The following is a 15,147-nucleotide window of genomic DNA, read 5'->3' on the forward strand; positions in this document are numbered from 1 at the left end:
AGAGATTCAGGTTCTGTGGTTTAGTGGTTATAACTATTACAACCTTTTATGTTACAGCCAAATTTAGTCTAGTTTTAAACCCAGTTTTGACTTGGAATTAGTCATTTTGACCCCATCAGTCTTCAGCACGTTATCAATAAAACGTTAAGGTTAGAATTACAAACTAGTGACCCTTCAAATTAATCAAATGTCTTACATACATTTTGGCATTACAGTTCTTCTTTTTTGAGATTATCCAACTGAGTATCTAAAACAGGCAGAAGTGCCATCAAAGGGCTGGATATTAGCTGAAATCCAACCCCACTGAAACAAGCCACATTCAGCCTGATGGCACATCAAAGACCTTCTAACCTCTTAACATCCACCAGGTCACTAGCAACACATCTAAGAAGGAGGGATTTGTTTAGTTTCAATCACTTACTAAATAGTCAATTTTTCATAAACTAGAAACTACAAACATATGCTTAGCCTAACACTAGATCAGTAGTCGGTAGTTTGGGGTCTTTAAAATGTACAACTTTAGCTGAATTTGAACCCAGTGTTGGGCGTGAAATGGTCATGTTGAACAGTTCACTTTCAGTTTGAGAAGCTCTTAACATCTACGAGGTCCTACAAGTTGCAGCTGAGCTGCTGGAAGTAAGTTTTTAACCTCTTAACATGACCTGCTAGATGTAAAGATGGTAAAAGACAGTAAGAGAAAGAAAACTAAAATATCCAATCCTTGACGTAGAGGTAGAGAACCCTTACCCTATATTTCGGAGTTAAAAACAAAGGACTTCCATTATTATGTTTATTTGTTCCAATAGGTTAGAGTACTAATCATCAACGATAGGGCTGTCAGACCTTAAAGACTTGCAGACTGACAAAGAAACATGCACGTAAGGCACCAGACAAGAATGGCTTAATATGAAAGGTTTGACACACATACAGCAAATATCTGAACTCACCTGTACCGTTTCCAACTGTCTGCAAAGTGGTATCAGGCCCCAGGGTGTCAAAATCATCTTTTATTTCATCTGCACAAAAACAGAAGAAGAAGAAAAAGCAGAGAAGGGAGGGTGAGTACCTCGATGTACCATGCACGCTGACAAACGCTGACAATGAGGCCTTTAAGAAGAAGGTATGGTGAAACCAATAAAGGCACCGCTGTGCATCGCAGTGCACCACGGCTTTATTCAGCATGCTTAATGAATGCTATCATCTGAGCCAGACAGAGACTTATTTACCTTTAACGTGACAACAAGCGGCGGGGGAGGCGAAGAAAGCTTCAATCGCCAAACAGAGCGATTAAATACAACACGGAACACATCCACCTGAGCAATCATAGAGCTCCAGCCAACACGCAGGCTGAGCTTATTACTCCCCGGCTGTGACGCCGCTGCAATCCGCTGCATGCAGGATCACGCTTGTTTTTTATCATATGTCATTTTGGTGGATGCTTTTATCCAAAGCAGCTTGGAGTATTGTGAGCGCGCACATTTTTGTGATTCACCACAAGCCCTGGCAGAGACTTAGTAGTGCCTTGCTCCGAAACTAAAAGGAATACAACCCTTAACCACAAATTAAGAGTTTTAGTTGCACAAACATTTCTCCCGGGCAGAAATAACCTCATTGGTTGGGGTAAACCTCAGGTGGGTGGAGTCAGAAAATAAATAAATTAATGTTTTCTGGTGAGGTATGAAGCCCGACAATACAGAAAAACATGTAAAACAGGCGGAAACTATTATTTCAAAGCCTCGCACACACGATACTGAAGGGGAAAGTGCATTTTTAACCAAAAAAAAGACACACATTTGATCTGCCCTATTTACCACTTTTCCAGGCCTTACAGGCCTTTGAATATTCCTTATTCTACAGCAACCTATCTTGATTGAAAGCCTTTCATAAAAGCCTTTTATTTGAAAGTTATCAAGCAATATTCCTCAGTCTCTGGCTAGATTTTAGGCTCTAAGAATCTGTGGCTTTCCTTTTTTGGCTCCACCTACTCAAGCCTGACCTCAGCTATTCAGATTATTCCTTCATCTCAAAGAAACCCTTCCTCGGAGAAATGTTGGTTTAAGCAGGACAAGTTCTTACTGCCAATCAGGATAATGGCTCCCGGTCTGTGCAGACGGGGAGATATTGCCCTGGCACAGGTGAGGCGACAGTAAATAAAGGGTGGATTGACAAGCTCATAAACAAACCCTCTTTTCCACCTCCACCTCACGGTCGACAGGAGGACAGAGACTTGACAATCAGCTTAAGAAGTCCCTGGTCCCTCCTTCCTGCCTCGTCAGTAAAAATTAAATCAAGGTGCTTCCGAGAACATGAGGCCTTTGTCTTAAAATAAAAAACAAGAACAAAAAACCTGCATTGTCTTCTTTTCACGCATCTGTTCTTGCTCTGCTGCTCCTGCAAGGAGGTTACAAGCGTTGCATTGTGAGCATTTTTTATTTTTTTTCCCAGATGACAGCAGGATCCGATGTATCGGACTATCCCTTGGCTATTAAAACAGGATGAGCGCCTACATAAGAGCAACCTGGCTGAGATAATACAGGAAAGGTGGTGGGTGTGTTGTTGATAATAATGTTATCCTGCTTACATTGCTTTGCACAAAAGCCAGAAGCAAAAAGAGTTTTTATTTGGAGTTGGAAACAATGGGCTTGATCGTTGTGGAATGCTTTCTAAGGCTTGCAATTCGGGTTTGCTTGAAATTAGAGATTTGGCTTCTGCGGTGAAATGATAAATACCCCTGTCAATGGCTTCAGAGAATAATGACAGACTCTTCTGCAGGGGTATGTCCTAGTTTAACTTTCCCCATGCTGTACATTTGATTGCACGTCTGCCAAACAGCATCAAAACCACAGTCGCACTATGGGAAAATAAATGGGTTTTAAAGAACATAAATTAAAGCTACAACAAAACAAAACAGATTTAAAAAAATACTTCCACCACAGATTAAAATATACCCACAAGTATCAGATATCAGAATGTAGAAAAGCCTCCCCCCACCCCGTCCACCCTTTTGTGCTTAAAACTCCCTCACATTTCTGTGTCCTCGTAGGCACCGTGTTTGCGTTGGGTAATCAAATTTGACTGCATACTTTTAGTCTGACGCAAGGGGATGACCAGTGGGATTTACTGGCCCTTCACTCTCCCCTATTTACCTTGGAGAACTTTTGTTATCTGTGGTCTAAAGGGAGGGACGGCTGCTTCCAGTAGGAGGTAGACTAACACCACATACACCTCTCTGCTATGGCCTCTGGGACACTTAAATACATAGATCCATGCCAGTGCTGAGCTACATTCAAATGGGACAAAGTGCCATTGCAGTGAGTGACAGTGGCTCATTGCTCTTTTTAACTTTTTCTGTTTACATATCGCACAACCCTCTCTCAGAGAGACTCAAATTAGTTTCCTTGTTTTAAAACTGGTACTAAAAAGGCATTACATTGAGTGTAATGCCTTTTTATTCTATTTAGCGATGTATTTATAACAATTTAATCATTATGTTAAGTTGTGCTTTTTCCCCCGACAGGGATCAGTAATAACTGTTACTCCATGTTGTTGTCTAGCTATGTCATTTGTTAATCCACATTTTTAGCTTGCAATTCAAAGTGACTGCTAGCCATACTGTTAAATAAAGAATTTCCAAATTTATTTCCAACCAAAATTTGCAATTTTAGTTCACTGTTTTAAGTGTATATCCAAAGAAATTATGGGCCAAACTGGACTAAAACCATGAAAATATCTTTAAGTCTCTTAGCTATTTCAAACAGTTATCTATATTTCTAATACCCTGGCAGCTTTAAAATCTTCATTTCTCTATTCATAATTTTAAGTCTTTATTTCAATTGTTATTTATACTTTTACTAAAAAAAATCATTTTCTGTAAATTCTTAATTTTAGCTACCTATTTCAACTATTGTCCACAATTTAAGCTAACTGTTAGCTATCTTATTAGCAAAGCTAATAAGATAGCTTATTAGCTAATAAGATAGCCAGTTCAATTATATTTAGTTTGTAAAATAAACTGTATTTTCTCGTTTTTCATATTAGCTGGGCTGGGCACAGAACATAGAAACACGCCCTTGGCAATGGATGGGAATTATGATTAGTGTCATTGGCTGGGAATTGCTGCCTTAAACTAATAAAAACGTCCAACATTAGTGTTATTAGCTTCTGTTTAGAGAAGAATTCTTAGAAAAGTGAGTTTATCCTTGAAAGGGAGCTTAAAAATGTTACATTATGAAAACAAAAACTGCAAGTAATGTCAGAAAAGCAAAAGAAGAGAGGCATCTGATTTCTGCTGGATCCACTTATACCACAAATATGTGCCTATTCTTGGTCATGGAAAGCGTCTTGGATGAAAGTGTCCGCTAAATGGTGGAAAAGTGTGTTTTGTTAGCAGTAAATCACTGAAGACCTGAGGCGGTAAGGTACACACCTCCTTGAAGAGTGATGTTGAGGTTTGAGAGCCGACTCTGGACTCAGGAGGAGTCCAGACTACCTTTGGCCCGACTGTAATTCCACCTATTTTCATAGCAGCTCAGATGCTGTTTATTTTGAAAACATTCCTGTTTTTATGGCCGGTCACCGCAGTCACAGGCGCTTTAAAGTTCTGCCTTTGTGCATTTAGCCTCATTTATCCTGAATCTGTCATGTTTGAGTCAAGCGCCTAATAGTTCTGAATCTCGGAAACAAAACAAAAGTGGCAGGATTAAAGGTTTTAGAAGGCTAATGCAAAATGGGATATTTTTAGACTTGTCAATGGCAGATACTCTGTTCCATCGCTTCAAAATTGAGCATTTAGCAGCCAAAGAACACAGTGTTTTCCTCTGAATTTTATTCTTGGCAGGATGGATAGGCATCTAAAACGCTATGGGAAAGTCCTGGACTGCAGTAGGTGTTTAAATGACAAATTAATAACTGCACAACTCGATAGATGTGCAAAGAAAACAAGAACCACTGTTTGATCGAAAACAGAAGGCCAAATTTGGCTAAAAAAATATATTTTTTCGTTTTGTTTTGTTTGCAAACAACACAAACATGAAGCAAACAGCGCTGCTGTCAGAAATCCCCCTGCCCCCCCACCGACGGCTGGGAGAAGGGGTTTAAAAAGGGCAATGGGGGGAAGACAGGTGATTTATTTGAAAACGCCTGTCAGTGATAATGATGTCATGCTTTCCAGCACATCGTGTCCAGCCTCACTGTGGGATTAAGGAATGTCAAGGACAATGCCAGACACAAGACTCTGATTGTGCGGTGGAATCAGACGAGGCTCTGCGATAAACTTTTTCTTTCTTACATGCTGTAGTTGTGTCTGGGAGAGTCACCTCGGCTGTTTTTGCCCCGTACAGTTTCTATTTGGCTCGAATATTCCCAACCCTTCCCAGGACCTTCATTCAATCACGCTTCCAAGACCTGTGCAAAAACTCTCGATAGGGGAGTGACGACCAAATCAGTCCGAGTAGGAAGGAGGGAGGGTGCTAACTTATCTCAGGCCTGAGTTATGTGCTGAGGTATCACTGTAGACACTTAGGCACCGCGGATGTTAAAAAAAAAAAAAAAAAAAGAAAAAGGCAGGCTGGGAAACACAGCACCCGCAAGATTGGGAAAGAGACTCCCAAACGCTCTAATGAACTTGACTTGCTCTCCGAAATATGTCAGACGCTTTATCACACAAGAAGCATATTATCTGGGAATTGCAACATAGTTGAATTACAGACATTATGGCACCGCAGGTCTTTATCAAATAAACAATTACCGTGTGCAATGACAGCTTGTTTATCCTTTATCTTGATTTATTTACCAAACTGTCTTTTCTTTCTTCCACCCCTTAAGGAGGCAATATGAACGGTTATTTAGGAGAAGTGAAAGTTGATACCCGCTAAGTTTTTCCCCCCCTTATCCCTAATAAATGTGCAATTTTCCCCCATATTAAAATTTAAGACTGCTGAATGTTCCCCCGTTTTTCGGCACTGTGCACAGCTAGTTCATTAGCAGAAATGAATAGCAAAGCCCAGCTCATTTAAATGGGCTGTCTTACATGACTTCTCGCCATACTCTGTTCCTGTCACATGCTTCCAAGAATCATTGACTCTTATTATACATGTAAATGGCTATCATAAAAATAAAAATTTCATTTAAGATTGTTAATGACTTTTTGCAGCAGTCTGGCTTCCTTTAATGATTATACCCTGCCCCCTAATTAAAAGTATTTATCTTTCAAGCATCTGTGACTGGGGCCCCTGCAGAAGGAGTTGCTCAAACAAAAGACAATAAGTCAGTCAAGTTGGGGTAGGTATCACCTGCCTGGGATTAGGCAGCTTGTTAGGGGCGAGACGAATTAAGCAGCATCAGTCACTGCTGGACGTTGCTGAAACACCATAAAAACACGCTAAGATTTCATTTCCTGCAGCGCACAGGCTTCTTCCCCACTCCACCTCCTCTTTATACATTACTGTAAATATTTTTTTGTTGTTTAGCTTTTCTCTAAGCGTGAACCAAATGGTCTCTGCCGCTCACAGAGAAACTGTTTATCATGTCTGTCTGCTGAGGGAGCGTCATCGGGGCTTCACCGTCAGACCTGGCTCAAGCATTGTTTGCAAAACGCTCCGTGGCGTTTGTTTAAGTCTGCTCGGGCACCAGATGGGTGGGGTTTACAGCATAAGATGATACCACAAGTGGCAGGATGAGCACACATTCACTATAGAGTATCCATGAGTGAGCTTAGTGGTAGTTTTTCTGACTGACAGCTCACCTGAACCCCACACATCTGGTAAGAAAAGCCAAGAGTTCTTATGGTTCTAAATCTTCCCAACCCCAACCCTAACTCGAAACCTAAAAAAATCTAAAATCTAATTTTTGCTTTATTAAGTCTTGGCAATCAGGGTACAAAGAAAATAACCATCCTAATTGACCAAAATCAACCAAACTTAACATTTCTTCTACAAAAAAGCCCAAAACATAGGCTGAGGGTAGGGAAGGTGTTAGTGTTACCGCCTATAAGAACTTAAACCGCAAAGGGTTAAAAGAACATGGATGTTTGCATGATTTAAAATATATTCTTCTATCATCTTCTGATATTTCTAATAGTGCAGGTCACGTTTCTCAAATAGTGGATATCCGAGTTTGGAATAAACACCCCCATATGTTTTCTTTGTCATTTCAGGCAACAGATTGCTGCCTGTTTAGGAACCTCAGTGGGCAGATCCACAACTGTTCTAGTCAACAAAACCTAGACTGAAAGCCAAGCAGAATTTAATTAGGAAATCATCAATTTGCCGTTTTGCCAGCTTTACAAGCTCAAGAAAAATCCAGCACAGAGTTACTTTGGGAAGTCACAGAGCTTATCCGCGATCACGACATCAAGCTGATGCCATTCTACACATCTGACAACTGCCAAGGCTCATTTTAAAGTGTCCCATTAAGGTTGCCTGTGCAAGCTGCTTTGCAACCCAACTATTACCAAACTCCTACAGTTGACATGACTGAATTTACTTGTTCTACACTCACCAGTACCGTCCACGGAAGCACTCAGCATGTCATTGTCGGGCCAAATGTGCTCCACGCCGCTGTCCCTCATCTCGTCGTCATCGTCGTCCTTGTTCAGCAGGCCGTGTCCCTCGATACGTGGCGAGACCTCAGGGTTGGTGAGGCTGGCCGGGCTGCCGGTTCCGTTGATCAGAGGGTCTTCCTCAGACACTGGCAGCTTGTCTTCCTCCTCCGTCTCTGATCCGGTCTCCACCACATTCTCGTAGTTGAGAGCTGTGATACAAAGGAAGAACAAATTTGGTCAGTACAGGAAAGCACGGCGGAGAAATAATGCAGTTCTCTACAACTTCTTGTGGACAGATGAATCTGACGAGGGATTTAGACCAGTTTTGGAAAACTGAGGTCTATCCGCAGATTAAAAGGATAACCCCACATTACTGCTCAATGCAAGGCGTAGGCCCCTTTTTCTTTTGGTGGGTTACACCCCAATTACAGCATCCACGGCTGGAATTTGTGACTAAACCACAGCGGTGGGCAGACAGCTGTCGAGGAGATACGAGCCAAAATAGCCACTAATTTTCAGCCGTGCTCACATGCCTTGGATGCCAACGAGCTGCACCTTTCAGGATGGCTCTGCTCCGGAGCATACCGCTCACATTTGAGATGCTCCACATAGCACGTACAATATTACAACTGTTGTTGCTATGCATACAAAAGGCTTAACCTATAGTGATTTAGATTATTCACTGCATGTAGCCCTCGGATGTCTTCACATTTGCATTGCCAGTGAACCATGAACATTAATATAAATGTTTCCTAACATATTAAAATATAAAAGCATGGCAGCGCCTTTAGGCACATACACACACACACACATTCAAAACTCCAACAGCAGGGCTCGCCCAGTTCCACAACACCCAGGTCCCAGACATATGCCTGCATTTCTTAAAATAGACGGCCTGTAAATAAGGGCTGTGAACTCAATCAAAGGTGGCTCTCGTGCAAATTAGTCACCACCATCGGCTGGTTCTCAGCGAGTACGCGCCACGGCGTAAATCACTGCAGAAAAGGGACGTCAGAGGACTTATTGGAGCAGTGCAGATGGATGGCATCACATGGGGACACACCTCATTGGCAGCTTGTGCAAAAATGTTCTGTGGTGAGAGCCAATCATGGGAGGGCCCAGAGTCTGAGCCACCGAAGTGAAGAGGTGGAGGCTTTCGTTGAATTTATGTTTCCGAGTCATAAAAAAAGCCTTAGTGAGCCCACAAGTCAGCAGAGCTTCGGTGAAAATCAATAGATTTATATCTTGTTTGTGGAAAATATGCAGAACTCCTCACATTGTGACCCTGCGAGGAATGAACAAGCTTAATTAAGGCGGTTTTTATGCCAAAGTTATAGCTACAAGTGTCCCTGCCTCTTGAACTCTCTGAGAATCAGGAGTGCCAACCAGATGAAGTTCATGCACGGCATTTCTGAAAACGTTATACATATCAAAAGATAAGCCTCCCCACATCTCCTTCTGACACGTCTCTGTGCGATTGACTGGTCTGCACTTGCCTTCAGCGAACAACTGCACAACAGGTGCAAATTAAAATGAAAACAGGGCTTTCAAACGTGGGAGGGGAGGCAGTTGGGGGTGGTGGGCAGGGGTGGCAGGCAGGCAGAAAGTGGGGGAGGAGATGAGGAGGAGGACGAGGAGGAGGGTGGGAGTGCGGTGACCTGCCTCGAATACCAATCGACGGAGGAAACAAAACCTTTTCAAGAGGTGTGATCACAAGGGTTTAGGCAAGTTCAGACTCAGTAATGCTCCTTGGGGACGACAAAAAAGGCAACCGAGGCAGGAGACCCACGAGTGGAGAGAGACGTTAGGAGTTCCTGGGTGGTCCACATCCACCTTGGTACAATTGATATTGTGCTTTTATTTGAAAGGCTGGATTGAAAGAGAGCCGTCTCTACCTGTCAAACGTCTAGACGTCTGAATGAGATGAAAGTTTGCCAGACTTAGAAATCTCTTAACTTAAAAATTGTTGGAATTCACCTCTCTGCGCCCCTTCACCCCTGAAGTTTTGAACTTTCCTCAGCAATGTCCCATCAGCTCTGTATCCCCCTCCTCCCCAGCTTGCCGAGGAGGGGGCAGCAGCACAGGATTGGTAGAACAAAAGGCCAAGAGGCTTGGGAAGCTATCAACCCGTTGCTGTGAACCTGATCTCTGGATGCAGATTCAATGACGGCCGGGCAGGGGCCGGCTGAATGAAATTATCTAAGGCTGGACAGGTTTTAAAGGGCCTATTCTTCCCTAATAAAAGGAGCTAGGGAGCTTCTTTTTGTTTAGCAACACATCCACCGCAGCAATGCACACCGTTCTGACTTCCCACATAAGGAATGAGGGAGCGGAGCAAACTTTTCAGGGCAGGACTGAGAACACCGGACCTCAAAGTAAAGCAAAAGAAAAAGAAAAAAAAAGAGAGAGGAGCTTTCTTTTTTATTTTTGACACCAGTTTATGTCTCCTGCTGCTTTTTCTTATCTCTCGTGACGTCTTGTCCTCAAGTTTCTGAACAAATTTAAACACGGGGGCGTTGAACTGTCTCCGTGGATGCAATCTTCCCCGAACGTCAGCTGTCTCCTCCGCATTCAACGTATACCTCCAAGAAGGCAAAATGACAGTGGGGTGCTCGTCAAGTCAAACGCGCAGTATTAACGTCAAGAAAGCTGCCATTGTTTAGGTGCCACTGCTGACAAGAGCCTCTCCCTCTCTGAGCATGAAGCATCTATTGGTATTGTGTCAAGCAACAAAGTAATTCTAACCTACTAATATTTCGCAGGCAGTTATTTCATCCCCCTCCCCGAACCTCACTCTTAATCAGTCTTTTGTGTTGCCGAGGAGAGCGAAAGACAAAGAAAAGATAGTGTTTACTTCTCCAGTGCCTCTCCTCTTCTCTCCTTTTCTTACCTTAAGTGTCATCCTTGACAAAAGCAATTATGAACGACGTTTCGCAAACTGTTGCCGCTACCTGTTTGCTTTCTTCTACTCCTCTTAAGGTAAATTGGGGGGGGGGGTTCTTCGACTTGCGTTTTTGTTGATAATTAAAGTGACATGTGTAGCAGCGCAATTCTTGTTTAATATCAGGTTTTAAGCTATCTGACATAACCCTTTCACAGTCCCAGCATTATTCTGTCACTCACAAAAAAAGTACAGAGTGAGGACTAATATTGATTAGTACGGCTGGAAGCATCAGCAATGACAGCCTGAGAAAAAAATCAAGAGTGCAAAGGGACAAAGTCTTATTAAAATCTCATCATTTCTTTGATAAAGTCAGGGAGGAAGAAAAAAAACAACAATGGCGCAGGCAATTCTTCAGCTGTGACAGTTGCACTCTGCAGACACAGAGAAGCCCGTGGAATTAATTTAGTCCAACTCTAACATGATTGTATTTACAAAGCTTCAGGTTTGACAGGGAACGAGTAGCTCCAGTGATCAAAACACGCTTTTAATGTTGGAATCACAATTGACTCCTGCACACAAAAAAGAAAGAAAAAACCCCACCAAAGATAACAGTTGTCAGGCCACATGCTGCGTTCAAAGATGCCCAAAGTCACTTGGAGGAATAGGCAGCTACCAACTTGCGTCTTTGATGTTGACCGCACGCATCTGTTTGTCGGAAAACTTTTGCATATATGATAAGTCTGTACAAGCCGAGCGTGCTTGACACAGAATAAAAAGTCAAAAAAGGAGCTTACGTTCAGATCCGTTGGGCCTTTGATACCAAAGTTTGCTTTTAAAACATCTGACGAAACCTGATTAAACTCTGTGAGGTCTAAGTAATCACTGGTTATGACCACAACACTAAATCTAGGCAATTATAATATCTTTTTTTTGTTGCTATTTTTCTGGCAATCAGGATACCAAAACAAAAAAGGATCATTCTAACTGATATGCATCAAAAAGACTTTTTTTCCTTGTCTCCTAAACTCATCATTAGGGATTGGGCTCATCATTTAATTGTGACTTCATCACAAAAAATACATTAGTGTCTAAGTACTTAAACCTAACCCCTAAAATCACCCAAATCCTACATTTGGCCTATTTTTAACATAGAAAAGTGGTTTGGGCTCCTTAAATAATAGAAATCAGGTTGTAGCGACACATTAACTCTTTGATGACTTAGACTTTGGGCTGGAAATTGACTTTTTTGGTAAAAGGTGAACAACTTTTACTGTATGTCAGATGGAATGATTATTTTCTTTTAAATCATTAAATTATTTTCTAATTTAATAAAAGCAAAAAATGAGATATGATTGTCTACAAGGTTGCAAATAGGTTCAGAGCTGTATTTTGGGTCATTAGTCGTTAAATCTAACTCTTAAAATCATGCAAACCCATATCTGTGCCTCATTTTAAGCATCAAAACTTGTTTCTGCTTCCTTAAATATCAGATATCTGATTGTAGCATCAAGTTAAATGAAGCTGGGTTACAACAAATCAAGAACATTTCTCTTCAATGCCCAAGTACACTAGGTTACTCTATGCCATAAAATCCACCCTCCTATGCTCTAAAGCCCGAGTTCAGAGGTGTTCCACTTGCGTTCTGCCAAGAAAAACCACTTCACAATGCTAACAGGTATAATCACATTTATTTAACAATCCCAAAGTAGTCATCAGGTGCCCAGAGGAGGCTGTGCTAAAAGCCCTTCCTGCTGGAGTCTCCGAGCCAGAGAGGAAAAAGAGCTCTTACTGTTCGGCAGGCCAACGGTGGAGGTGATCGCTGCGGGGAGAATGACTAACACCCACGTTCGCGCTCTCACGCTAACCCCGGCTGACTTTTTAGTCAAGTGTCGAGGCTTAGCTCCAGGTGACACGCTCGGCCTCCTACGCCGATAATGAGCCAGGACATTCTCCCTATTGGACGATAACTGCTCGCGCTCGCTCCCTGTCTCATGAATGTGAGCCAAGCGGATCACCTGGATGGCTGGGAGGGAGATGGGGAAGCAGGGGCGCTCTGTTAGTCAGAGTGTGTCCGTGTTTGTGTGTGTGTGGGAGGGCATTAAGGTGGAAGCGAGGTCGCTGCCTTGTGGCTACCGCCAGCAGTAGTGGATTCTCGCGATGACCTTTTGTCTGCCATTGTTCCTGTCTGCAACAGTTTAAGCACTTCCTCGGGTAAGTCTTACTCCTGTCTGATGGAAAGCTCACACCTACAGCGAAGACGGTTAAATCTTATTTTATACATATCCTTAGACAGACTTTAAGGCATTTTTTCTGAAATAAAACTCAAACTGGGCTAACAGCGCTCCTTAAAGAGGAACTATTTTATAGATTATTTCACCTTTGTGTTCAAAACAAGAATACACCCTCCTTCAGTCGCTAAACCAGAGCCACCCCAACCCAAATCAGGCCAGACAAAAGGATAGCAGACATGTTTGGATATTTTGTGCTATCTTGTCTCAGTATAATGGTGTGATCGAGCACAAGGGGCAAATCAGGGCCAAGTCGGTGAAAGGACGGTGGCAGAGGGCAAACAAAAGCTCTGAAAGGAGACAGAGGGGGAGAGTGAGGGGTGAGGGCCGGAGAGAGGGGAGGGAGAGACGATGAATGGTGAAAACTCAGTGAAGTGTAAACGCAACCTGGGAGTGTTTGTGTGTGTGCGTCTGTCTGGGCACTGCATGTGTGCGTCTATAGAGAGGGGGAGGTGTGCTGCTGCAAAGTGAAGTAAGTGACGGATATAAGTTGCTGGGGACGACACCTTTAGGTGTTTAAGAGCTAATTTTGAGTCAGATTTATGAGCAAATAGCAGTAAAAGAAGTCACTGTCGAAGCTTAGTAAGTTAAAGAAAGTCTAACTGTGGACATCCAGAGTGAGGCAAACAAAATAAACTCCAAAAACTGCGACGTGATGAGAGTTTTGACGGAATTTAAATCATTCTGCTTGCAAGAGAGTGAAACGTAAGAAATACTGCACTGTTTTCATGCCAAGAAAAGCCTCCCAGCATGAGCGTTTTTCAGGAAATTTGCTCCGACTAATGTGTCTGATAAGTCTTGTTGACCAGATGACATTAAAGCATTGCAAAAAGGACCGATTGCGGGGTTCAAATGAGGCAATCGTAGCCCTTTTTTCTTTCGTGTTTGCAGTCGTTTAACTTTAATACGACAGCACTATAGCACGATAGCGTAGGTTGCCCCGAAAACAAACGACACTCATAACTCGATTGTGCATAATTAAACTGAGATTACAGAAGGATTTTTACACGGAGACACATAAGGGGGTAAAGAGGCCACCAAATGGCAGATTTTCTTCCTCTGTTAGAGACTACCAAAGAAAAAACTCGCAGCATCGATATTCGTGGCATCTTCCGACCCATTGGACTGCGTCGAATCTCCGCTGGGTTGTGTCCACGAGGAGCCCCTCGCGCAGCCCTGACTCTAATTCAATTAAAGCGCCATTTATTTGCAGAGGAGGCCCGAGCAACAGGTTGGGGAGGGCGAGGGAGGCACAGAAAGCTTCAAGGTTTGCTCAACAGCTCAGAGGTCCCACCTTTGCCGGGTCCTGCATGGATTCACCATCTGTGCCCACCCCGCCCCTTCCTCCTCCTCCTCCTCCCCCAGTTCACACATGTTCCTGCCTCCAACAAATGTTCGAAGAAGTAAACCTCCCGTCCTTCCCCCCACCGCCTGCCTCCTCTTCGTCACACAAGCCAAAGAAGAAGAATAAAAAAGACACACAAAAGCTTCCCCTGGCTGCCCTCAGGACTCCCAGGCCAGGAGAGTGGGAGGGAGGATTCAGAGAAGAAGAACAGAGGAGGGAAAGGTTGGGAGGCAAAGGGGAAGGATGAGGAGAAGGGGGAGGTGGTGATGGAATATATATATATATCCATACATATATAAAATGTTTTCTCGGCACAGGTGAGCTTCCCCTTCGTCTCCTCACGTTACCTGACACTCGTCAAGCAACGGGAAGAAGGGGGAAAAAACGGTTAAAATTAGAAAATTTAATTTATTTGATAATTTCCCAGAATAATTAGAGTTAATATGGGTTAATTAATATGCAAATCTCTCAGCAGATGTTCAGCAGCGAGGCTGCGCACGGCTGAGGAAAAACAGCCCCCTTCTACTTTCTCCTGCCTGGTTTTGGCTGTCAGTTATTGGGCCGTAATTACTGTAACTAACCAAACACACACACACACACACACACACACACACACACACACACACACACACACACACACACACACACACACACACACAGAAGGGGGAAAAAGAAAACGTTTGCTGGGTGAACTGCTTCCAGTTTTGGAGTCGTCACAGGCAAAGCAGGGCTTCTTACACACATAAAGGGAGACCATCGCTAATTTCCCCTCCACTATAAAGGCCCTTTTTAATGCTCGGAGCTGAATGAATGCAGCAAGTGCTTTAAACTATTTGAAATTTGCGGGGCTTTTTCTGTGCGTGCGGGTATTAATGTGAATTGTAAAGAAGAAGAAGAAGAAGAAGCATCAGTGCAGGCAGCGACAAGAGCACCTGCGGGTTAATATGAAGAAGGAAACACAGCTAATAAAACAGATGTGTGGAGCCGCTGCGAGCATAATAAAGAGACGGACATGTTTACACGCGTGTCTACAGCTGAGCCGAAACACAATGATCGCACGTGGATTCAAACCAGAGTATGGACAAGTACC

At 43.0% G+C, this 15,147-nt stretch overlaps 1 protein-coding gene across 4 annotated transcripts in view; it reads right to left on the minus strand.

Annotated features, from left to right (window-relative positions):
* zeb2b (zinc finger E-box binding homeobox 2b) overlaps positions 1 to 15,147 on the minus strand; it is a 99,290-nt gene that overhangs the window by 17,580 nt on the left and 66,563 nt on the right. For 2 of the 4 annotated variants that reach the window (XM_086281728.1, XM_086281730.1), the window contains exons 3-4: positions 7,498 to 7,752; positions 948 to 1,016 (exon numbers count right to left, since the gene is read on the minus strand). In XM_086281728.1, the coding sequence (XP_086137854.1) occupies positions 948 to 1,016; positions 7,498 to 7,752 (324 nt within the window). The remainder of the gene's footprint in view (positions 1 to 947; positions 1,017 to 7,497; positions 7,753 to 15,147) is intronic. The other 2 variants (XM_086281729.1, XM_086281731.1) reach the window with 1 other exon arrangement.

This window comes from Aulonocara sp. 'chitande type north' Nkhata Bay, linkage group LG23 (assembly GCF_057382095.1).
Source record: "Aulonocara sp. 'chitande type north' Nkhata Bay isolate Kocher_YH1m ecotype deep benthic linkage group LG23, A_spYH_male_GT1.1, whole genome shotgun sequence".
NCBI lineage: Eukaryota > Metazoa > Chordata > Actinopteri > Cichliformes > Cichlidae > Aulonocara > Aulonocara sp. 'chitande type north' Nkhata Bay.